The sequence below is a fragment of the Oncorhynchus nerka genome, linkage group LG1, assembly GCF_034236695.1.
Source record: "Oncorhynchus nerka isolate Pitt River linkage group LG1, Oner_Uvic_2.0, whole genome shotgun sequence".
In the NCBI taxonomy this organism is placed as follows: Eukaryota; Metazoa; Chordata; class Actinopteri; order Salmoniformes; family Salmonidae; genus Oncorhynchus; species Oncorhynchus nerka.
Genome location: NC_088396.1, coordinates 11640634 through 11659694, shown reverse-complemented (window position 1 = coordinate 11659694; position 19061 = coordinate 11640634). Strand labels below are relative to the sequence as shown.

The following is a 19061-nucleotide window of genomic DNA, read 5'->3' as shown; positions in this document are numbered from 1 at the left end:
TCAACCCTGCCCTCTGCAATTGGGTCCTGGACTTTGACGGGCCGCCCCCAGGTGGTGAAGGTAGGAAACAACCTCAATCTCCACTTCGCTGATCCTCAATACTGAGGCCCCACAAGGGTGTGCTCAGCCCCCTCCTGTACTCCCTTGTTCACCCATGACTGCGTGGCCATGCACGCCTCCAACTCAAATCATCTAATTTGCAGATGACAACAGTAGTAGGCTTGATTACCAACAACAACGAGACAGCCTACAGGGAGGAGGTGGGGGAACTTGGAGTGTGGTGTCAGGAAAACAACTTCTCACTCAACGTCAACAAAAGGAGATGATTGTGGACTTCAGGAAACAGCAGAGGGAGCACCCTATCCACATCGAAGGGACAGCAGTGGAGAAGGTGGAAAGCTAAGTTCCTGAGTACACATCACATACAAACTGAAATGGTCAACCCACACAGACAGTGTGGTGAAGGAGGCCTCAACAGCGCCTCTTCAACCTCAGGAGGCTAAAGAAATGTGTCATCACCTAAAACCCTCAAATTTCTACAAATGCACAACTGAGAACATCCTGTTGGGCTGTATCGCCGCCTGGTACTGCAACTGCACCGCCCACAACCGCAAGGCTCTCCAGAGGGTGGTGAGGTCTGCACAACACATCACCAGGGACAAACTACCTGCCCTCCAGGATAACCTATAGCACCCGATGTCACAGGAAGGCCAAAAAGATCAAGGACAACAACCACCCGAGCCACGGCCTGTTCACCCCACTACCATCCAGAAGGCGAGGTCAGTACAGGTGCATCAAAGCTGGGACCAGGAGACTGAAAAACAGCTTCTATCTCAAGGCCATCAGGCTGTTAAACAGCCATCACTGACACAGGGGCTGCTGCCTACATACAGGCTCGAAATCATTGGCCACTTTAATAAATGGATCACAAGTCACAATGCCACTTTAATAATGTTTACATATCTTGCATTACTCATCTCGTATACTGTATTCTATACCATCTATTGCATCTTGCATCTTATGTTTCTTACTCCATTCCTTCACTTAGATTTGTGTGCATTAGGTAGTTGTTGTGGAATTGTTAGATTACTTGTTAGATATTGCTGCACTGTCAGAACTAGAAGCACTAGCATTTCGCTACACTAGCATTAACATCTGCTAACCATGGTGTCTGACCAATACAATTTGATTTGAATGGTGTGACAAACAAAAAACATAGTCAACGGCAGTCCTGTGGGCGACAACAGCTTGTTGATGAGCGATGTCGAAGGAGAATGGCAAGAATTGTGTAAGCTAACAGGCGGGCCACAAACAGACAAATAATGTATAACAATGGTGTGCAGAACGGCATTTAGGAATGCACAACTCGCTGATCCGTGTCACGGATGGGCTATTGCATCAGACGACCACACCAGGTTCCACTCCTATCAACTAAAAACGAAGTGGTTCCAGTGGGCACACAATCACCAACACTGGACAATTGAGGAGTGAAAAAACATCACCTGGAATATGAGTTCAGTTTACTTGTGTGGCCTGCGCAGTCCCCAGACCTCAACCGAATAGAGCGTCTTTGGGATGAGATGGAACAAGCTGTTCGCATCATGAATGAACCGCCGTCCAATCTGCAGCAACTGCGTGATGCCATTGCGTCAGCATGAACCAACATCACTGTGGAATGTTACCGACACCTTGTAGAATACCCCAAATAATTCAGGATGTTCTGGAGGCAAAGGGGGGTCCGACCCGGTACTAGACAGGTGTACCTAATAAACTGGCCAGTGAGTATACACTACTGTTAGATCATTTTTGTTAGTCGGTACTAGACAGGTGTACCTAATAAACTGGCCAGTGAGTATACACTACTGTTAGATCATTTTTGTTAGTCATACTGCACGATTCCTCGTTTGTCATTTTGAAGCTTCTGTATTACACTCCCCTACAGCATACTATGATTCTCAGGGTACATTTCGCCTCCCAATGCTCCGCCTGCTTTTAGCTTAGCTGGCTGGCTATCAAGCACAGACTTAGGCTTAGTCTAAATATTTTGCTCACACCATAAGTTCTGAGTGTATTTCACATTACTTTTGGGTTGTAAATTATAGTGCTTGGATGAATGTCATGCTGAATATCTGTTCATGTTATTGTCACCAATCAACTGCAACCCACAAAAAAAGTATAATTAGATGCTAACTAGCTACGCTAACCATAAGAGTTACTGCATCTAGATGGCATGCTAGCTAGCCCGACTGCTACATCCAAAATAATAGAGTTTGCAACAGTAACAGCAGAGTTTCATCTTAGCAACTGTCTTAACATGTAGGCCTGTCAGAAGAACACAACATTTACTCTAAAATGTATAGGCAAATCATTAAGGAGTCCTAGTCTCAGCCTGTGTCTTTGTTGCCAACATTACCAATGCTAGCTAGCTAACGCACTAAACCTGCTGCACCTGAAATAGTGTTTTCAACAATAAGACAAATACAGCCTCAGCGACTGCCCAAGCAACCTTCCAACAACAGTCAGACATGAAACCATAAAATTACACAAACTGTGTAGGACATCAGTAAATACTTCATAATAACAACCCAAATGTTGCCTTTTAAGGCTAGGGCAAGTAGATATTTAGTTGAAATGTTGCTGACAATTAGTTGAACAATCTACAAACCATCTATTTGGGACTATCCAAATAAAGTGTTACCATAGAAGCTTACCACAAACATTACAAATAAGACTAGTTATAAGGGTACTTATAGTGGTTATAAGGGTACTTATAACTTGCTTGACACTCACAGAATGTAGCAGATGACACCTATACTCCACATGTCTGTTGGGTAACTGATTGCTTCATAGTTGATCACTTCTGGGGCCACAAACTCAGGGGTTCCAAAAAGAACTTTCAATGTTCCAGAGTTTTCTAGGAGCACACAAGGGAAGAGGGTTTCAAGAATGAAATGTTGAAGTTTAGCATAGGAAGTTATTGAAAAGAAACATCATGATTCTGAATTCCTGTAACTTGACCAAAATTCCCAAGTTTTCAAATCACAGTTGGAATATTACTGGAATCAGGAGGGAATAAGCAGGATATCTGGGAATCCTCTAACCAGGATTTCTGGGAAAGTTACCAGAATTTTGCAACTCTAATCCTGAAAATGTCTTCTGCACATGAGGCCTGGTTACCTAGTCTGCGTGCGAGGCCAAAGTCGATGAGTTTGATGGTGCTCCCAGTCTTGTTGACACACATGATATTCTCAGGCTTCAGGTCCAGATGGACTATGCCCTGCTTGTGGATGTAATGGACCCCATCCACGATTTGCAGCATGTACCTGATGACCTCTCTCTCCGTCAGCTCAAAGTCTTCATCGATGATACGCTCAAACAGTTCCCCACCAGAGATCCTGCAGAGGGAGAGAGAAAAGATGGTTGAGATCCTGCAATATAGATAATCACAGCTAAATATGAAAATCATTCACTGGATACCACATCCTTGTCAAATCTAGAGTATCTCGAATATCATTTTTCAGCTTACAAGGCATATCTAAAATTGGTACTAAGGACAATTGCGGTTTTTAATGCGAGTCAAGTGTTCTTGTGTCAGTCAACTGTTTGACAATGCTATAAAAAGAAAAAGGGGAAATGTTTCAGTCTAATGTGTTTACATGTCTAAAATATTTGGCAAGTGAACTTTTTCAAAGCATAACCATATAAAAAAAGCCGATAGTTCTGTCTGAAGTGTCTGTCTAGTAAAAAAATAAATCAGACGGAAATGTTGGAAATGGAAAACAAATTCCTTCCCCAAAATAAAGATGATATCATTTTTATTTTTATTTTTTAAACATACAAGTGTCATCATCTACTAAATAACATTTCTAGCCAAACTACTGTAAATAGGCCTGTCCTCCAAAGGGCACATATTCTTTATATAGTGCACTACTTTGGACCAGGCCCCACAGGGTAACTGAAATTAATATTATTTGTAAGGTATAAAAGTGAAATGCAATATACTCACATTTCCAAAACCATGACGATGTCCGACTTGCCCTCGAAGGCATCAATGCACTGGACAAGTTTGGGGTGATGGAGGGAGTTCATTATAGCAATCTCTTGTCTCACATTATCTTTCTCTTTGGCAGAGTAGGCTTTGATAAACTTTCCAGCCCAATGCTTTTTCGTTGCCTTCTCCAAAAGTTTAAATACTTGTCCGAATTTCCCCCTACAACATAGAAGACAAAAATGTTTTTGGGGAATCTGATAGAGATCATGGATGAGAGGCATGTACAATAGGCCTATTGCGGACAAGTGTCAATGTAGATCAATGCTTTGCATGAAATATATGCCATTTAGCAGAAGCTTTTATCCAAGGCGACGTACAGTAGTAGAGCATACTCTGTTCATATGTGGACCCGGAGCAGAAATCGAACCAACGACTCAAGTGTTACAAGTGCAATGCTCTACTGACTGAGCCTGAGGAGCACAATTAAATAAATGCTTTGCTGACCAACGTTTGTAGATGGGTACTCACGTTCCGAGGCGCTCTTCCACGTCGTACAGATCCTTGACTTTAACATCTGTTCTAACAGTCACGTCTCTGTAGTCTGGCTCCTTGTCTGAAAATAGGAACATGACACTGTGGAGTTATGACAGTGTATATATGCCTAGTCAGTCATAACACATAAGCACGTTGCAAAACAAAGGACGAAATAAAGCATTTTACATATGTGCTTCATAGGTGTTAGCCATTTTTATTTTTTTGAAGGAAACAATTATGTCGAAACATGGATTGGATTAGACATACCTTCATCATCCTCAACCTCCTCCTTTTCTGTTCGATAAAATGATAAAGAAATATCGTTAGTCATTGGTATGAATCAATAATCATTAGTATGAATCACTGTCCGACAATGTCAAGGAAAATAGCTTGTAACAACGAGTGACAAGTGTAACCAATGAGTGGCAGTACACCAAAAGACCCCCACTTACCCTCTACATCCTCCTCTAGCATTGTGACAGGCTCAGACTCTGCACTGGGCTCGCCGATACCGTAGATATTGACAGCCCGCACCCTGAACTTGTACTGGCGTTGACCCAGCAGATTGTGAACATTATAGAAGGTGCTGTTGCAGGAGACCAGATCCTTCCACTCGTTGTCCACAGAATTCCATATCTCTAGGTTGTAAGACTGGACCGCGCTGCCCCCGTCGTAGGTGGGGCCGTACCATGACAGCGTGAGGGTAGAGCGGCGGATGTCTGAGGCGGCTGGAACACGGGCAGGGGGATCAGGTTTGTCTGGAACACAGAGGTCACACAGAGCCACTCAAGAGGTCAACGCTGAATTCTGAACACTGGTCCGGGTTACATTGATGTGAAACATACTCCAGGCTTTGTCCCAAATGTAACCCAGTCCCTATATAGTACGCTACTTTTGACCAGATACCTATGGGCCCTGGTCAAAAGTAGTGCACTATTTAGAGAATAGGGTTCAATTTGGGACAAAGCCTAGACCCCCACTTCTCGGCCGCTGCACAGGCGCGAGTTGAGTTAGTCGACTCGTGAAGATTTGGACAGATTAGACTCCCAGTCCCAGGATCTGATAAATGTGTAGTGCAAGATGAACCACCTGAGGGGGAGATCGAATGATAACAGTTCCAGGAAGGACAAACAAACCTTCCATTCACAAATGTCAGTACTCAGTAGTCACCATACACAAAAGCACAGCCGTGTTGGTGATGAAAAAAGGTTTGTCTGGCTATAGTGGCTACCTTCTGAACCGTCAACAAGTTTCACCATATCCAGTCATGGCAGGGTGTCCATTAAAGGGCACAGTACAGGAGACTATACGTGAGAGCAGATGATCAGTGAGGAGGGAGGATCCACACAAGAAGTCTGGATCAGTTTTATGTACAGCCAGCTACAGTGCACTTTATTCTCCCTGCTTTGTTGAAGGGGTGCGAGCCATGTTACACAAGCTGTTACAAGCATACCCCCACTTAATCCACAGGGTTCCATTGTAAAACACCAAAGGAATCCGCCTCAAAGAGCACAGCTTGACACCAACAGGCTTGCAATGGTGGAGGAGTCAATGAAACTAATTATATGAAACAATTCAATACTAAAACCTCTATACGCCATACATGCAGTCGAAGGTTGTAATAGTAACGTGAGGATCATTACATATTAACAAGCATCTAAGTAGGGGGCTGCTTATACCAGTGTGTAACAAGTGCTGTGTCTGTACGCTATTAACAGTTCTCTGGGCACATAAACGGTTGCGTTTATGTGGAGCAGCTCAATAACTCGTCTCCCAGGCTGCTGCGTATTTTCCCTGAGTCAGGCTGGATACACTCCACTCTGACAGAAGTGGCAAAGGGCCTCATTAAAGCAACAGCTGAAGAGAAAGCACAAGCCTTAAAAGGCCATTGGAGATCCCTGCAGTGGCTTGTTAGTGTTAGGACCTAGAGAGCTCCAGCTTTCCCGGCCTGCGTACCTTCCCTTCCCCAACCACATTCCCCAAAGCTACAGGACTGCCATTTTTACGAGAGACGAACATGATAGGTAGTGGGGCGAGTTAAATCATGCGATATAGCAAAAATAATTTCACAGGGAAAGATGTCTTAATTGTCTTGTGAATCTCAATGATGGAGCTAAAAATGGCGTCACTGCCTAGCGCCTAGAGGCCAAACTCAATACGGCCTGATTTGGATAAATGGAACATACCAACAACGGTGAGGTTGAGAGCAGCCTGTCTCACGCCGTAGTTGTTTCGCAACTCTACGGTGTAGCAGCCACAATGCTCCTGCTGGCTGTCAGCGATGGTCAGTTTACTGTTGGACTCAGTAGTTTCAATGGTTAAATCACCTTTGACCTCTTGGATCTGCAGACAAAACCACCATAAAAGGTCAGTCATATCACGGAGAAGGAAACTTTCAGTAAAACAGTTAGAGTTACTATAGTGTTATTAAATATATATAGATAAATATAGATAAATAATTAGAAATTGGACATGGTGGTTCATTTCAGGTGATGGTTGGAGTTGATCATAGACAGGGCAGAGCAATAGAGTCAATATATAATCAATACATAAAGGGGCGGACTGGTACAGACTTGTCCTTACTGGTTTGCGGAACTTGAGCCAGGTGCATTTGATTGGAGGAGCTCCTCCAAACTTACAGAGAATTTCCACCTTCTCTCCTGCCAGGATCTTCATGTCGTCTGGGAACTGAACAATCTGAGGTGGTATAGCTGGATGACAGACACACACACACACACACACTTCAGCAAGAAACATCTCTATCCATCATCAGCACAAACCTCCAGGTAAAGCGTTCAGTACTCATCTGGCTCCCCCCGTCCACTGTTTGTCCAATAATCTGGGGGCTGAGATGGGTTGGCAGGGGGAATCTCCCATTGCTATTACAGGCACCCTCAGACAGAGCAGGGAGCAGCTCTCACAGAGCAGCTGAGTTCAGCCAGTTTTTGGCACATGAGCTAGGCCCTCTAGCCTGAATGAGAGCTGGGCTGGAGCACAGGCTAGGGGGATCATCTATCCTGCTTGTTGACATTTGGGTCGTTCTCTATTAGGCCAGAGAGTTTTAGTACAGGGGCCCTATGTATCAAGTGCTCCAGAGTAGAAGAGCTGATTTAGGATCCATTTGGTCTTTTTGGACAGGGGGAGCTGATCCTACTTCAGCACTCCTACTCTGAGAAGCTTGGTACATAGAGATACCTTTTGCATGTATGAGGAAGTCTTTCTTACCCTGTTTGGGAGGAGTCTTTGTATTCGGTTTCTTTATCCTTGCCTCACCTGGAAAAAATAAATTATTACAAATTGGGAAGGCCGCAGTTATGTCAATGCAGTTGATAATAGATCAATGAGATTTGATACAAATGATTCCCATTTGTGAATCTTCAACGCAATTATTCAAGTAAAATTTATATTGATCAGAACCCAGACTGATTCTAAAAATGGTGTAGAATTCGCATAAATTAATGTCATTGCAATTGATTACATTGTGAGCAACAGCAGCAGCAAGCATCAGTAAATCAACGTTTAAGTTCCTGTTCTTTTCCCAACATAATCACTCAGTGTTCCTGCACCAATATAGCTGGAATCCAGTTGTTACTATTGACAAGACTTATTGATCAAAGCATAGATGAAGATTGAATTTGTACAGCTCATTTACCACAAGTTTGAAACACCAGTCCAGTTTGTAGGCTAGCCTCTGACGGAGCACATACTGTGGGAAATAACACATTCGTACATTCAGAATCCTTGTTTAAAGCATTTGCCTTTATAGTACAACTATAAAATCATTTTGGTTTTATAACCACTTATGAGTTCTGAAGACTTAGGCGTATAGTCTGCCATAACTAGTGTATTATAAGGCATTATGAACTTCATAGAAAATGTTAGTTCTTCCCAGGACAGTATATGGGAACCGAGAACAAACTGTCTGATAAGTGAACTTGGGGGAGGGAACTATTATCTTGTGGATGTCCTGGAAGAAAGTGCTGCCTTGTCCTTTGGTATTTGCCTTTTTTGGTCATGAAAAAAAAAAAAAAAAGTCTTCAGGAAATAGCTCTTGGCACAATATACATTACATTTGATTGCCGACAAGAATGAATGTGACAGTAAAAACAAACTAATGGAGCTAGTGAGGAGCAACACAGAATATTAACCTTGATGAATTACAGCTTAGGCTCGCAATGTCTTTTACTTCCCTCTTTTCTGCATGAGATCCTCCTGTCTGGAAAGAACATCCTTTTTACAACAACTATTTTTGCCCAGTGTACTGAAACAAAACATGAAGCTGATAAAAAGTTTAATTGCAAATACAGAAAATGACAGCCAAACAAAGAGAACAGGCTTTTAAACACACTAAAATTGTTATGAGCACACTGAATGGCCGTGAAAGGGTTTAATGCGGGAAATAGTGTACTCTTTAAAAGCTTGTGTTCATGAAGTTTCCAAAACAAGTAGAGAACTTAAAAGGGGAAATCCACTCTTTCGGTATTTTTTTCTAAATGTTTTGCATGCTAGCAGTCAAATCTTCAAGATATTGGACTTTCAAGAAGCAATGTGTCACCGGCCACATCATGATGCAAATACATTTTGCATCATGACAACGTGATGGGGCCGGTGACACTTTGCATCTTGAAAGTCCAAAGTCTTGCAAACTTGACTGCTGACATGCAAAATATGTCGCGACTGTATCAACAGCGGACTTATGAAAAAGAAAAGAAAAAAAAACAAAAGATAGATAGATTTTCCCTTTAAAGAACAACGAATGCTTAATTAGTCCAGTTGTAAAGTTCACATACATCAGTTCAGTTCTGAATTCTAAATAAACTACTGCACCCAGCCTTTGAGCTGCAGTTAAAAGGTAGTGTGTGTATTCATGGGTACCAAGGGAAGCCAGGCTTCCCCCAGAAATGGTCTGTTTCATAATTTTCCTTCATTTCGCAAGAGGCTGTATCTCACTAGAGAAAGCATCAAAATGAGCGAAACAGTACCCGTCTGACTCTGTCTGGTCAAAAAGAGTATGACGTTGTTGCCATCCATAGCACTGAATTCAAGAGAAGCCAGTGAGCATTTGACCTCCTTTGATTGAAAAAATATAACATAGTTTAGCTCAACACTGATTGGCTGAGTGAGCTCAACTGTGAATGGTCCTGTCACATCAAAACAAATTCTAATAATATTAAAAAGTGTCAAGGGAAGCCAGTTTGGATTTGGCCTCACTCCAATCACATCGAAAGCAAAATTAAAAGTCATTGACAGAAAAAAACTTGAATTGTTGCATCTCGTTGTGTTGTGGTCCTATGGTGGCTAGCTAAAATTGCCTCTCCTAAATTAGCCATGGATGGAGACTTGGACTTGTGGTTTTACTTAATTCTCCATACTGGCCAATGATTCTAACTGCGATTCTGATCCAACCATAAATTCATACATTGTGCCTGAGGATGGAAGTTCAACATGTAGCTAGATGTTAACTAGCTGGCTTGGCACATCATTGCCCATGAAAGGAATTTAGAGCAAACATTTTAGCCATGGACAGCCACATAGTTTACGTTGAATGGACTAAATTGTTTTATGTATATTTTAGTTGTCACTGTCATAGGTTATTTGATGATGTTGAAGTTGAAATGGTGCTGGAATAGGGAAGAAGTTGCTCTCCGGTTTTATCGTCTCGGCCTTATACATCTCTGTATCACCGTCGCAAGGCATATGGACTAACAAGTTCATATTGTTTATATTGCCAATCGCAATATAAAGTCAAGAGAAGAAAAAGCCTGGAAGGAAGAGAGGTGACTAGAAACGATTCGGTTGACCGTTTTATGTGTGGATTAATTGGCAGAGTAGAGGACCTTGTGCATTTCAGGGAAATGAACAACTCAATGTTTATATCCCAGGACAAATTAGCTAGCAAGTGCAAGCTAACTAGCTAAATTGCCATAAATGTTTAATGCTTTTCGACCTGTCCCCAAATTAATATAATTGGTCCAGAGTTTGTTTTGATATTTTAACCTGTGTGTCGTGATCGCGTTTGGTGTGGGGGGACAAAATAAATGTATGCACGATGGCGCACACGTGCTGCCAGTTTGGGTTCCGTGTAAGGCACTGCATCACACTGCTAGAGGCGTCACTATAGATCTCGGTTCGATCACAGGCTGTGTCGCATCCAGCCGTGACCGGGAGATGCATACGGCGGTGCACAACTGGCCCAGTGTCGTCCAGCTTAGGGTAGGGTTTGGCCGGCCAGGATGTCCTTGTCCCATGGCTCGCGACCTCGCCTCTCCCGAGTCCGTACGGGAGTTGCAGCGATGAGACAAGACTAACTACTACCAATTGGATACCACGAAATTGGGGAGAAAATGGGGTAAAAAAATAAATAAATCAAGTAACATGCATACAAGGTGGGATCTTTAGTCTTTTTTTTTACCCCTTTTTTCTCCCCAATTTCGTGGTATCCAATTGGTAGTAGTTAGTCTTGTCTCATCGCTGCAACTCCCGTACGGACTCGGGAGAGGTGAAGGTTGAGAGCCATGCGTCCTCCAAAACACAGCCCAACCTAGCCGCACTGCTTCTTGACACAACGCACATCCAATCCAGAAGCCAGCCGCACCAATGTGTCGGAGGAAACACCTAGCGACCTGCCCGCCACAGGAGCCGCTAGTGCGCGATGAGACAAGAATATCCCTGCCGGCCAAACCCTCCCTAACCCAGACGACGCTAGGCCAACCTCCCTAACCCGGATGATTTGTGTCGCCCCATGGACCTTCCGGTCACGGCTGGCTGCGACAGAGCCTGGGCTTGAACCCAGAATCTCTGGTGGCACAGCCTTAGACCACTGCGCCACCCGGGAGGCCCGGATCTTAATGTGTCTTTAAAATAAATGTGAGAAATATCGGTGAAAACACTGATGCTCAAATATTGATATAATAACCATATTGAAGTAAACTTGGACTCCCACGATGACTCTTCGGGAATGTATGCAGTTTATTAGGGTTGGGGCTACAGATTAAATAAATTGTGAACTTCACAGGGTTGTGAAAGTGCAAGGTGATGAGCTTGATGCGCCAATAAATATTAAGGGTCTTATTCTGGTGACAGTCGATGCATGGCTGCCGTTTGACAATTAAAAATAATCTTGCTTTGGTCCAAAATAAACTAATCATGCATGGAAGTCAAACGGTGTAAGTGAAAGTCAAAAGAGCTAGCTTTCTATCTCTATGCTAACGTTAGCTAGCATTAAGCTCACGTTTTCCATCTGAATAAAATTGATCAAACTAAGCAAATGTAAATATGTCTGCCAGCTGTTGGTAGCCAACTGCTGATGCTGTCATACTATAGATCAGGGGTATTGAACTCTTACCCTACGAGGTCCGGAGTATTCTGGTTCTCTGTTCTACCTGAATCAATTGCAGCCACCTGGTGTCCCAGGTCAAAATCATCACTGATTAGAGGGGAACACATTTTTTTTTTTTAAACAGTGGAACTGGCTTCAAAGTCCACAGTTGAGTTTGAGGGCTATGGATACAGTGCATTCAGAAAGTATTCAGACCCTTTCCATTTTTGCCCACTTTGTTACGTTACACCCTTATTCTAAATTTGATTATTTTTAACCCCCCCCCCCTAAATCTACACACAATACATCATAATGACAAAGCAAATTCAAATAAATAAAATTTGCAAATCCATTAAAAAATATATACTTTTACATAAGTATTCAGGCCCTTTGCTATGAGACTAAATTGAGCTCGGGTACATCCTGTTTCCATTGATCATCCTTGATGTTTCGACAACTTGGAGTCCACCTGTGGTAAATTCAATTGATTGGACATGATCTGGAAAGGCACACACCTGTCTAAATAAGGTCCCACAGTTGACAGTGCGTGTCAGAGAAAAAAGTAAACCATGAGGTCAAAGGAATTGTCCATAGAGCTCCGAGACAGAATTGGAAGAAGTTCGGAATTACCAAGACTCTTTCCTAGAGCTGGCCGCCTGGCCAAACTGAGAAATCGGGGAGAAGGGCCTTGGTCAGGGAGGTGACAAAGAACCAGATGGTCACTGATAGAGCTCCAGTTCCTCTGTGGAGATGGGACAACTATCTCTGCAGCACTCCACCAAATCAGGCCTTTATGGTAGAGTGGCCAGACAGAAGCCACTCCCCAGTAAAAGGCACATGACAGCCTGCTTGGAGTATGCCAAAAGGAACCTATAGGACTCTGACCATGAGAAACAAGATTCTCTGGTCTGATGAAATCAAGTATGAACTCTTTTGGCCTGAATGCAAAGTGTCACATCTGGAGGAAACCTGGCACCATCTCTACAGTGAAGCATGGTGGTAGCAGTATCATGAAAACCTGCTCCAGAGCGCTTAGGACCTCAGACTAGGGCAAAGGTTGACCTTCCCATCTACAGTTCAACCAAACCGCTTTTTTGTGTATCCTTGAAAAACAGCCAGCCAGCCCAGACATAGTGGACATTCACACATAACAAATCAAAGCGCTAGATAAATGGAACAGCGGTTTCAGGAAATAATCGACTTTGGTAGCAAAAGGATCAGACCAGCGCCATAAAAATGATACACTGCTCAATGTACACATCACAGACAAACTGAAAATGGTCCACCCACACAGGCAGGCGCAACAGCGCCTCTTCAACCTCAGGAGGCTGAAGAATTTGTTCTTAAACCCTCAAACTTTTACAGATGCACAATTGAGAGCATCCTGTTGGGCTAGATCACCGCCTGGTACGGAAACTGCACCGCCCACAACCGCAAGGCTCGCCAGAGGGTGGTGCACAACGCATCACAGGGGGCAAACTAACTGCCCTCCAGGACACCTACAACATCCGATGTCACATTAAGGCCAAAAAGACCATCAAGGACAATAACAACCCGAGCCACTACCTGTTCACCCAACTTCCATCCAGAAGGCGAGGTCAGTACAGGTGCATCAAAGCTGGGAGAGAATGAAGAACAGCTTCTATCTCAAGGCCATCAGATTGTTAAACAGCCAGGACTAGCACGACTGCTCATCCATATATTTTATACTTTTATATTCTCATCCCATTCCTTTACTAGATTGTGTGTATTAGACTTTGTTGTGGAATTGTTAGATATTAGGTTTTGTTGTGGAATTGTTAGATATTACCTGTTAGATACTGCTGCACTGTCGGATCTAGAAGCATAAGCATTTCACGAACATGCCACAATGCATAGGGTCAACTGTAATGTTTGGTGGAGGAGGAATAATGGTCTGGGGTTGTTTTTCATGGTTTGGGCTAGGCCCCTTAGTTCCAGTAAAGGGACATCTTAATGCTACAGCATGCATTGACATTCTAGACGATTCTGTGCTTCCAACTTTGTGGCACCAGTTTGGGGAAGGCCCTTTCCTATTTCAGCATGACAATGCCCCCGTGCACAAAGCGCGGTCCATGGGTCGTCAAGATTGGTGTGGAAGAACTTGACTGGCCTGCACAGAGCCCTGAAACCCATCAAACACCTTTGGGATGAATTGGAATGCCGACTGCGAGCCAGTGCCCGACCTCACAAATGCTGTGTGATTGAATGGAAGCAAGTCCCCGAAGCAATGCTCAAACATCTAGTGCAGGTGTGCGCAATCCCAGTCCTCTGGGGCCTGATTTGTCAACATTTTCTCCATCCCTTGCAAACACATATAATTAATCAAATTGCATTCTAAACTGAAGATCATGATTAGGTGATTATTGGAGCCAGGTGTGTTAGCTGGGGCTGATGCAAAACTGTGACACCAATCAGGCCCTCGAGGACTGAAATTGCCAACCCCTCACTAGTGAAAAGCCATCCCAGAAGAGTGGAGGCTACCCCATATTAATGCCAATGATTTTGGAATGAGATGTTCGACAAGCAGGTGTTCACATACTTTAGGTCATGTAGTGTAACTCAAGAAATCCCATAATTTTTTTGGGGTCAAGGAGGTCTTATGTCACAAATTTACATCCAACTAAGACGTTTGCAGTTTTGCTCAAGTGAAAAAATGTACATGAAAACAATTAGTCTCTCGTTGAATGACCCCTACTGTTGACCAATCACCGAAGGGGCATAGACTTTGGCTTGCCACGTTATATTTGTGCACGAACAGCCCCAAAAAAACAAAAAAACTTGGCGAAGACCAAAACGTCACGAACTGTTCCGAACTGTTTCGGATGGAAAGCATGTGGACGCTTTCAGCTGAGAACTCCACAATTACTATCCATTGAGATGTTATGTACATATTGTGAAGTGGAGAATTCTCATCTACTTGCTACTAAACTGTTCTTATGCCAGCACCCAGGATATCAAGCCTTGTGAGCTGCAGAGCAGTTGCACCATGTTACCCAGCCGGAGACGTGTTGAAGCTGTCAAAACCCTGCTAGGTAAAGTCCCCCCTTATCTCAGCTCGCTGGTCACCATAGCATCTCCCACCTGTAGCACACGCTCCAGCAGGTATATCTCTCTAGTCACCCCCAAAACCAATTCTTTCTTTGGCCGCCTCTCCTTCCAGTTCACTGCTGCCATTGACTGGAACGAACTACAAAAAACTCTGAAACTGGAAACACTTATCTCCCTCACTAGCTTTAAGCACCAACTGTCAGAGCAGCTCACAGATTACTGCACCTGTACATAGCCCACCTATAATTTAGCCCAAACAACTACCTCTTTCCCAACTGTATTTAATACATTTTATTTTGCTCCTTTGCACCCCATTATTTTTATTTCTACTTTGCACATTCTTCCATTGCAAAACTACCATTCCAGTGTTTTACTTGCTATATTGTATTTACTTTGCCACCATGGCCTTTGCCTTACCTCCCTTCTCACCTCATTTGCTCACATTGTATATAGACTTGTTTATACTGTATTATTGACTGTATGTTTGTTTTACTCCATGTGTAACTCTGTGTCGTTGTATCTGTCGAACTGCTTTGCTTTATCTTGGCCAGGTCGCAATTGTAAATGAGAACTTGTTCTCAACTTGCCTACCTGGTTAAATAAAGGTGAAATAAATAAATAAACAAGTCCGGCCTTAACCCTTCCACAGAGCCCTGATCTGGTTCCTTCTCAAAGGCTTGGAGTCAGTTCGCTCTACTTTCATTGTGTTTAGACACAGGCCTGTATCACAATCTTTTTTTTAAATCGCCCCACCCCCCCAACATGGAATCTAGAGAAACCATTGAATTACCTGATGAGCACACACTCCGTCATAACAGAGGGAGAACATTCCATCTCACTTGTCCAGCATTGTTACGGGCTGTCAAAAGGAGTGGAGGGCACAGATGAAAGCAGTTTGATATGAGGTAAAGGAGCGGTTGAGTGTCCCGATGGGACAGTGCGTTCTGAGCTCTCCAGGACCCTGCAGTGCTGGACAGTGCCCCCGAGCGCAAGTTAAATAAATGTGCAGGGGTTAGAGTTTTCCAGCGGGGATGAAAAAGCTGCTTGTTTTCATAGCACTACACCACTGACGCATTTCCCATGGCTCACCACGCTCTGCGGCTGTAATTAGATAACACACAAGCACGAGAAACAGGGACTGCTTAATAATACCATAACATGGCGAATAACATCGATAGCCCACTCGATAAAGCACTTGGACGTAATACGACCATGCATCTGGATGAGAATCTGAATCAAAACATTTACATTTTTGTCATGTAGCAGACACTCTTATCCAGAGCGACTTAGTTCGTGCATTCATCTTAAGATCGCTAGGTAGGACAACCACATATTACAGGCATAGACAGTACATTGTTCCTCAACGTAGCTATCAGTAGAGTTGGAGCTAGAAGGGGGGGGGGGGTCAAGTGCAAGTGCTAGTTGAGTGTTGAGAATGATTTAAGATACTGTTTGGGTTTCAGATGTTTTCGGAAGATGGGCAGGGACTCTGCTGTCCTAGCTTCAGGGGAAAGCTGGTTCCACCATTGGGGTGCCAGGACACAGGAGAGCTTGGACTGGGCTCCCGTAGGGGGGAGGGCCGTGAGACCTGAGGTGGCAGAACGGAGTGGTCGGGTTGGGGTGTAGGGTTTGAGCATAGCCTGAAGGTAAGGAGGGGGCAGTTCCTCTTGCCGTTCCGTAGGTAAGCACCATGGTCTTGTAGTGGATGCGAGATTTGACTGGAAGCCAGTGGAGGGTGCGGAGGAGCAGGGTGACCTGAGAGCACTTCGGAAGGTTGAAAACTGGACGGGCTGCTGCATTCTGGATAAGTTGCAGGGGTTTAATGGCACAAGCGGGGAGCCCAGCCAAGAGCCAGTTGCAATAGTCCAGACAGGAAAGGACAAGTGCCTGGATTAGGACATGTGCCGCTTCCTGTGTGAAGTAGGGTCGTACTCTACAGATGTTGTAGAGCATGAACCTGCAAGAGCGGGTCACTGCTTTGATGTTTGCAGAGAACGACAGGGTGTTGTCCGGGGTCACTCTGGGAAGGCGGCTGTTGAGTTGTCAACCGTGATGGATAGGTCTTTGAGCAGGCAGGCCTTCCTCAGGAAGAATAGCAGTTCCGTCGAGGTTGAGCTTGAGGTGGTGGGCCGACATCCAAGTTGAGATATCTGCCAGGCACGCAGAGATGCGTGTTGCCACCTGGGTGTCAGAAGGGGTGAAAGAGAAAAGTAGTTAACCGTCATCCGCAGGTAGCCTAGTGGTTAGAGCGTTGGACTAGTATCCGAAAGGTTGCAAGATTGAATCCCCGAGCTGACAAGGTAAAAATCTGTCGTTCTGCCCCTGAACAAGGCAGTTAACTCACTATTCCTAGGCAGTCAATGAAAATAAGAATTTGTTCTTAACTGACTTGCCTAGTTAAATAAAGGTAATAATAGCAATGATAGGAGAGAAACTGTGAGGATATGGTGGAGCCGAGTGACTTGGTGTATAGGGAGAAGAGGAGAGGGCCTAGAACCGAGCCCTGGGGGACACCAGTAGTGAGAGTACGTGGTGCAGACACTGATCAACTCCACGTCACCTGGTAGGAGCGGCCTGCCAGGTAGGATGCAATCCAAGAGTGTGCAGAGCCTGAGGCATCCAGCCCTGAGAAAGTGGAGAGGAGGCTCTGATGGTTCATTGTGTCGAAGGTAGTGGATAGATCTAGGAGGATGAGAACAAAGGAGAGAGAGTAAGCTTTGGCAGTGTGGAAAACCTCTGACACAGAGAGGAGCAGTCTCGGTTGGATGACCAGTCTTCAAGCCTGACTAGTTAGGGCCAAGAAGATCATTCTGAGAGAGATGAGAAAGTTGATCAGAGACAGCACGCTCAAGTGTTTTGGAAAGAAAAGAGATACAGGTCTATAGTTTTTGACGATGAGTCAAGTGATGGTTTCTCGAGGAGGGGCGCAACTCAAGCCATTTTGAAGTCAGAGGGGATGCAGCCAGTGGTCAGGGATGAGTTGATGAGGGAAATGAGGTCTCCAGAAGGGAGGAGATGGGGTCGGGCAAGCAGGTTTGTCAGGCAATTAATTTCTTTAGGAGGGGAGCAAAACAAGCCCCTTGATCCTGGTTGATGTGTCAACAACTACCTGCAAATGATGAGCAGTCAGCAGTTCACACACCAAGTCAGCCACTGGGAAAACAGGCAGCACTTAAAGTAGATGGCCCTAGCTAGCAAAAAGACAGACCACAACAGATAAAGACAAAAAAGTTAAAACACTCCTACGGATATCAGGAGTCCTCCAGCTATAGAATGAAGCTATAAAACTAACATTACATTTGGCAACAATAAGCTTTCTAGTACCATGTAAAATAACAAAATATGTAAGAACTACAGTATAAGCACTGACACAAACTATCACAAATCGGGGTTATAGCTTCACATGACATCCAATACCCCATTGGAACATTGTAGTGAATGAATCATTCTAAAAACAGAATTATACCCGACACCGGACTTGAAAACATTTTCCTTGTTTCAAATCTACCCTACTTGGGAATCCAACATCAAAAGAGATTAGCCTTAATAAATCTGGGGCTCTTGTGTCAGGTCTCAGCCTCCTGCTTTTATTTAACTGCTCCAAACTATCCTACAGCTCTGAGTTTTGTAGCTTGTTGGGGTCAGGCCACATTCCAGCAGGACAAAAGCGTATCCCAAAGCTGGCAGATTTTCTGCAGAACCTCCAAGTATTGGAAAAAGAGGCCGGAGCATGTGCTTCTGGCTGAATCAAGAGATGGCTGAGGAACAGGGAGCCTTACATGGAAGTTCGGGAGAGGAGGTTGAGTAAGCGGGGCAGCCATGCAAAGGGTCTCTCGCTCTCACTTCCTCCCTCTCCTCTCTTTCCTCCTTGCCTTTTCCTCTCCCTCCCTCCTTGGGCTTGTTTTAAGTGCCAGCGAGTGTCCCGGGCTTAAAGACAAACAGCAGTCAATTAGCTCTGTCAAACATCACAGAGGAGAGGGGTGTCGTAGTGGCCTCTGACCCCTGGAAGGAACCATCCAGGCTGAAGGGCTAAACGGACATGCTTCATGCTCAGCCCTAAGCGTGCCCGATCCAAAGCCTTTTATGTAATGGAAGATTTATGTGCTTGATTCAGAAGGAGGATTCGGCTGTTTTTTTTTTACAGGCTTA

At 44.2% G+C, this 19061-nt stretch overlaps 1 protein-coding gene across 2 annotated transcripts in view; it reads right to left on the bottom strand.

Annotated features, from left to right (window-relative positions):
- Positions 1–19061, bottom strand: part of LOC115139762 (myosin light chain kinase, smooth muscle-like) — an 83944-nt gene that overhangs the window by 7482 nt on the left and 57401 nt on the right. Inside the window, exons 20-29 of one of the 2 annotated variants that reach the window (XM_029677555.2) lie at positions 8178–8231; positions 7751–7798; positions 7109–7236; positions 6712–6868; positions 4978–5283; positions 4793–4819; positions 4520–4604; positions 4007–4210; positions 3178–3395; positions 2791–2914 (exon numbers count right to left, since the gene is read on the bottom strand). In XM_029677555.2, the coding sequence (XP_029533415.2) occupies positions 2791–2914; positions 3178–3395; positions 4007–4210; positions 4520–4604; positions 4793–4819; positions 4978–5283; positions 6712–6868; positions 7109–7236; positions 7751–7798; positions 8178–8231 (1351 nt within the window). The remainder of the gene's footprint in view (positions 1–2790; positions 2915–3177; positions 3396–4006; positions 4211–4519; positions 4605–4792; positions 4820–4977; positions 5284–6711; positions 6869–7108; positions 7237–7750; positions 7799–8177; positions 8232–19061) is intronic. The other variant, XM_029677640.2, reaches the window with a different exon arrangement.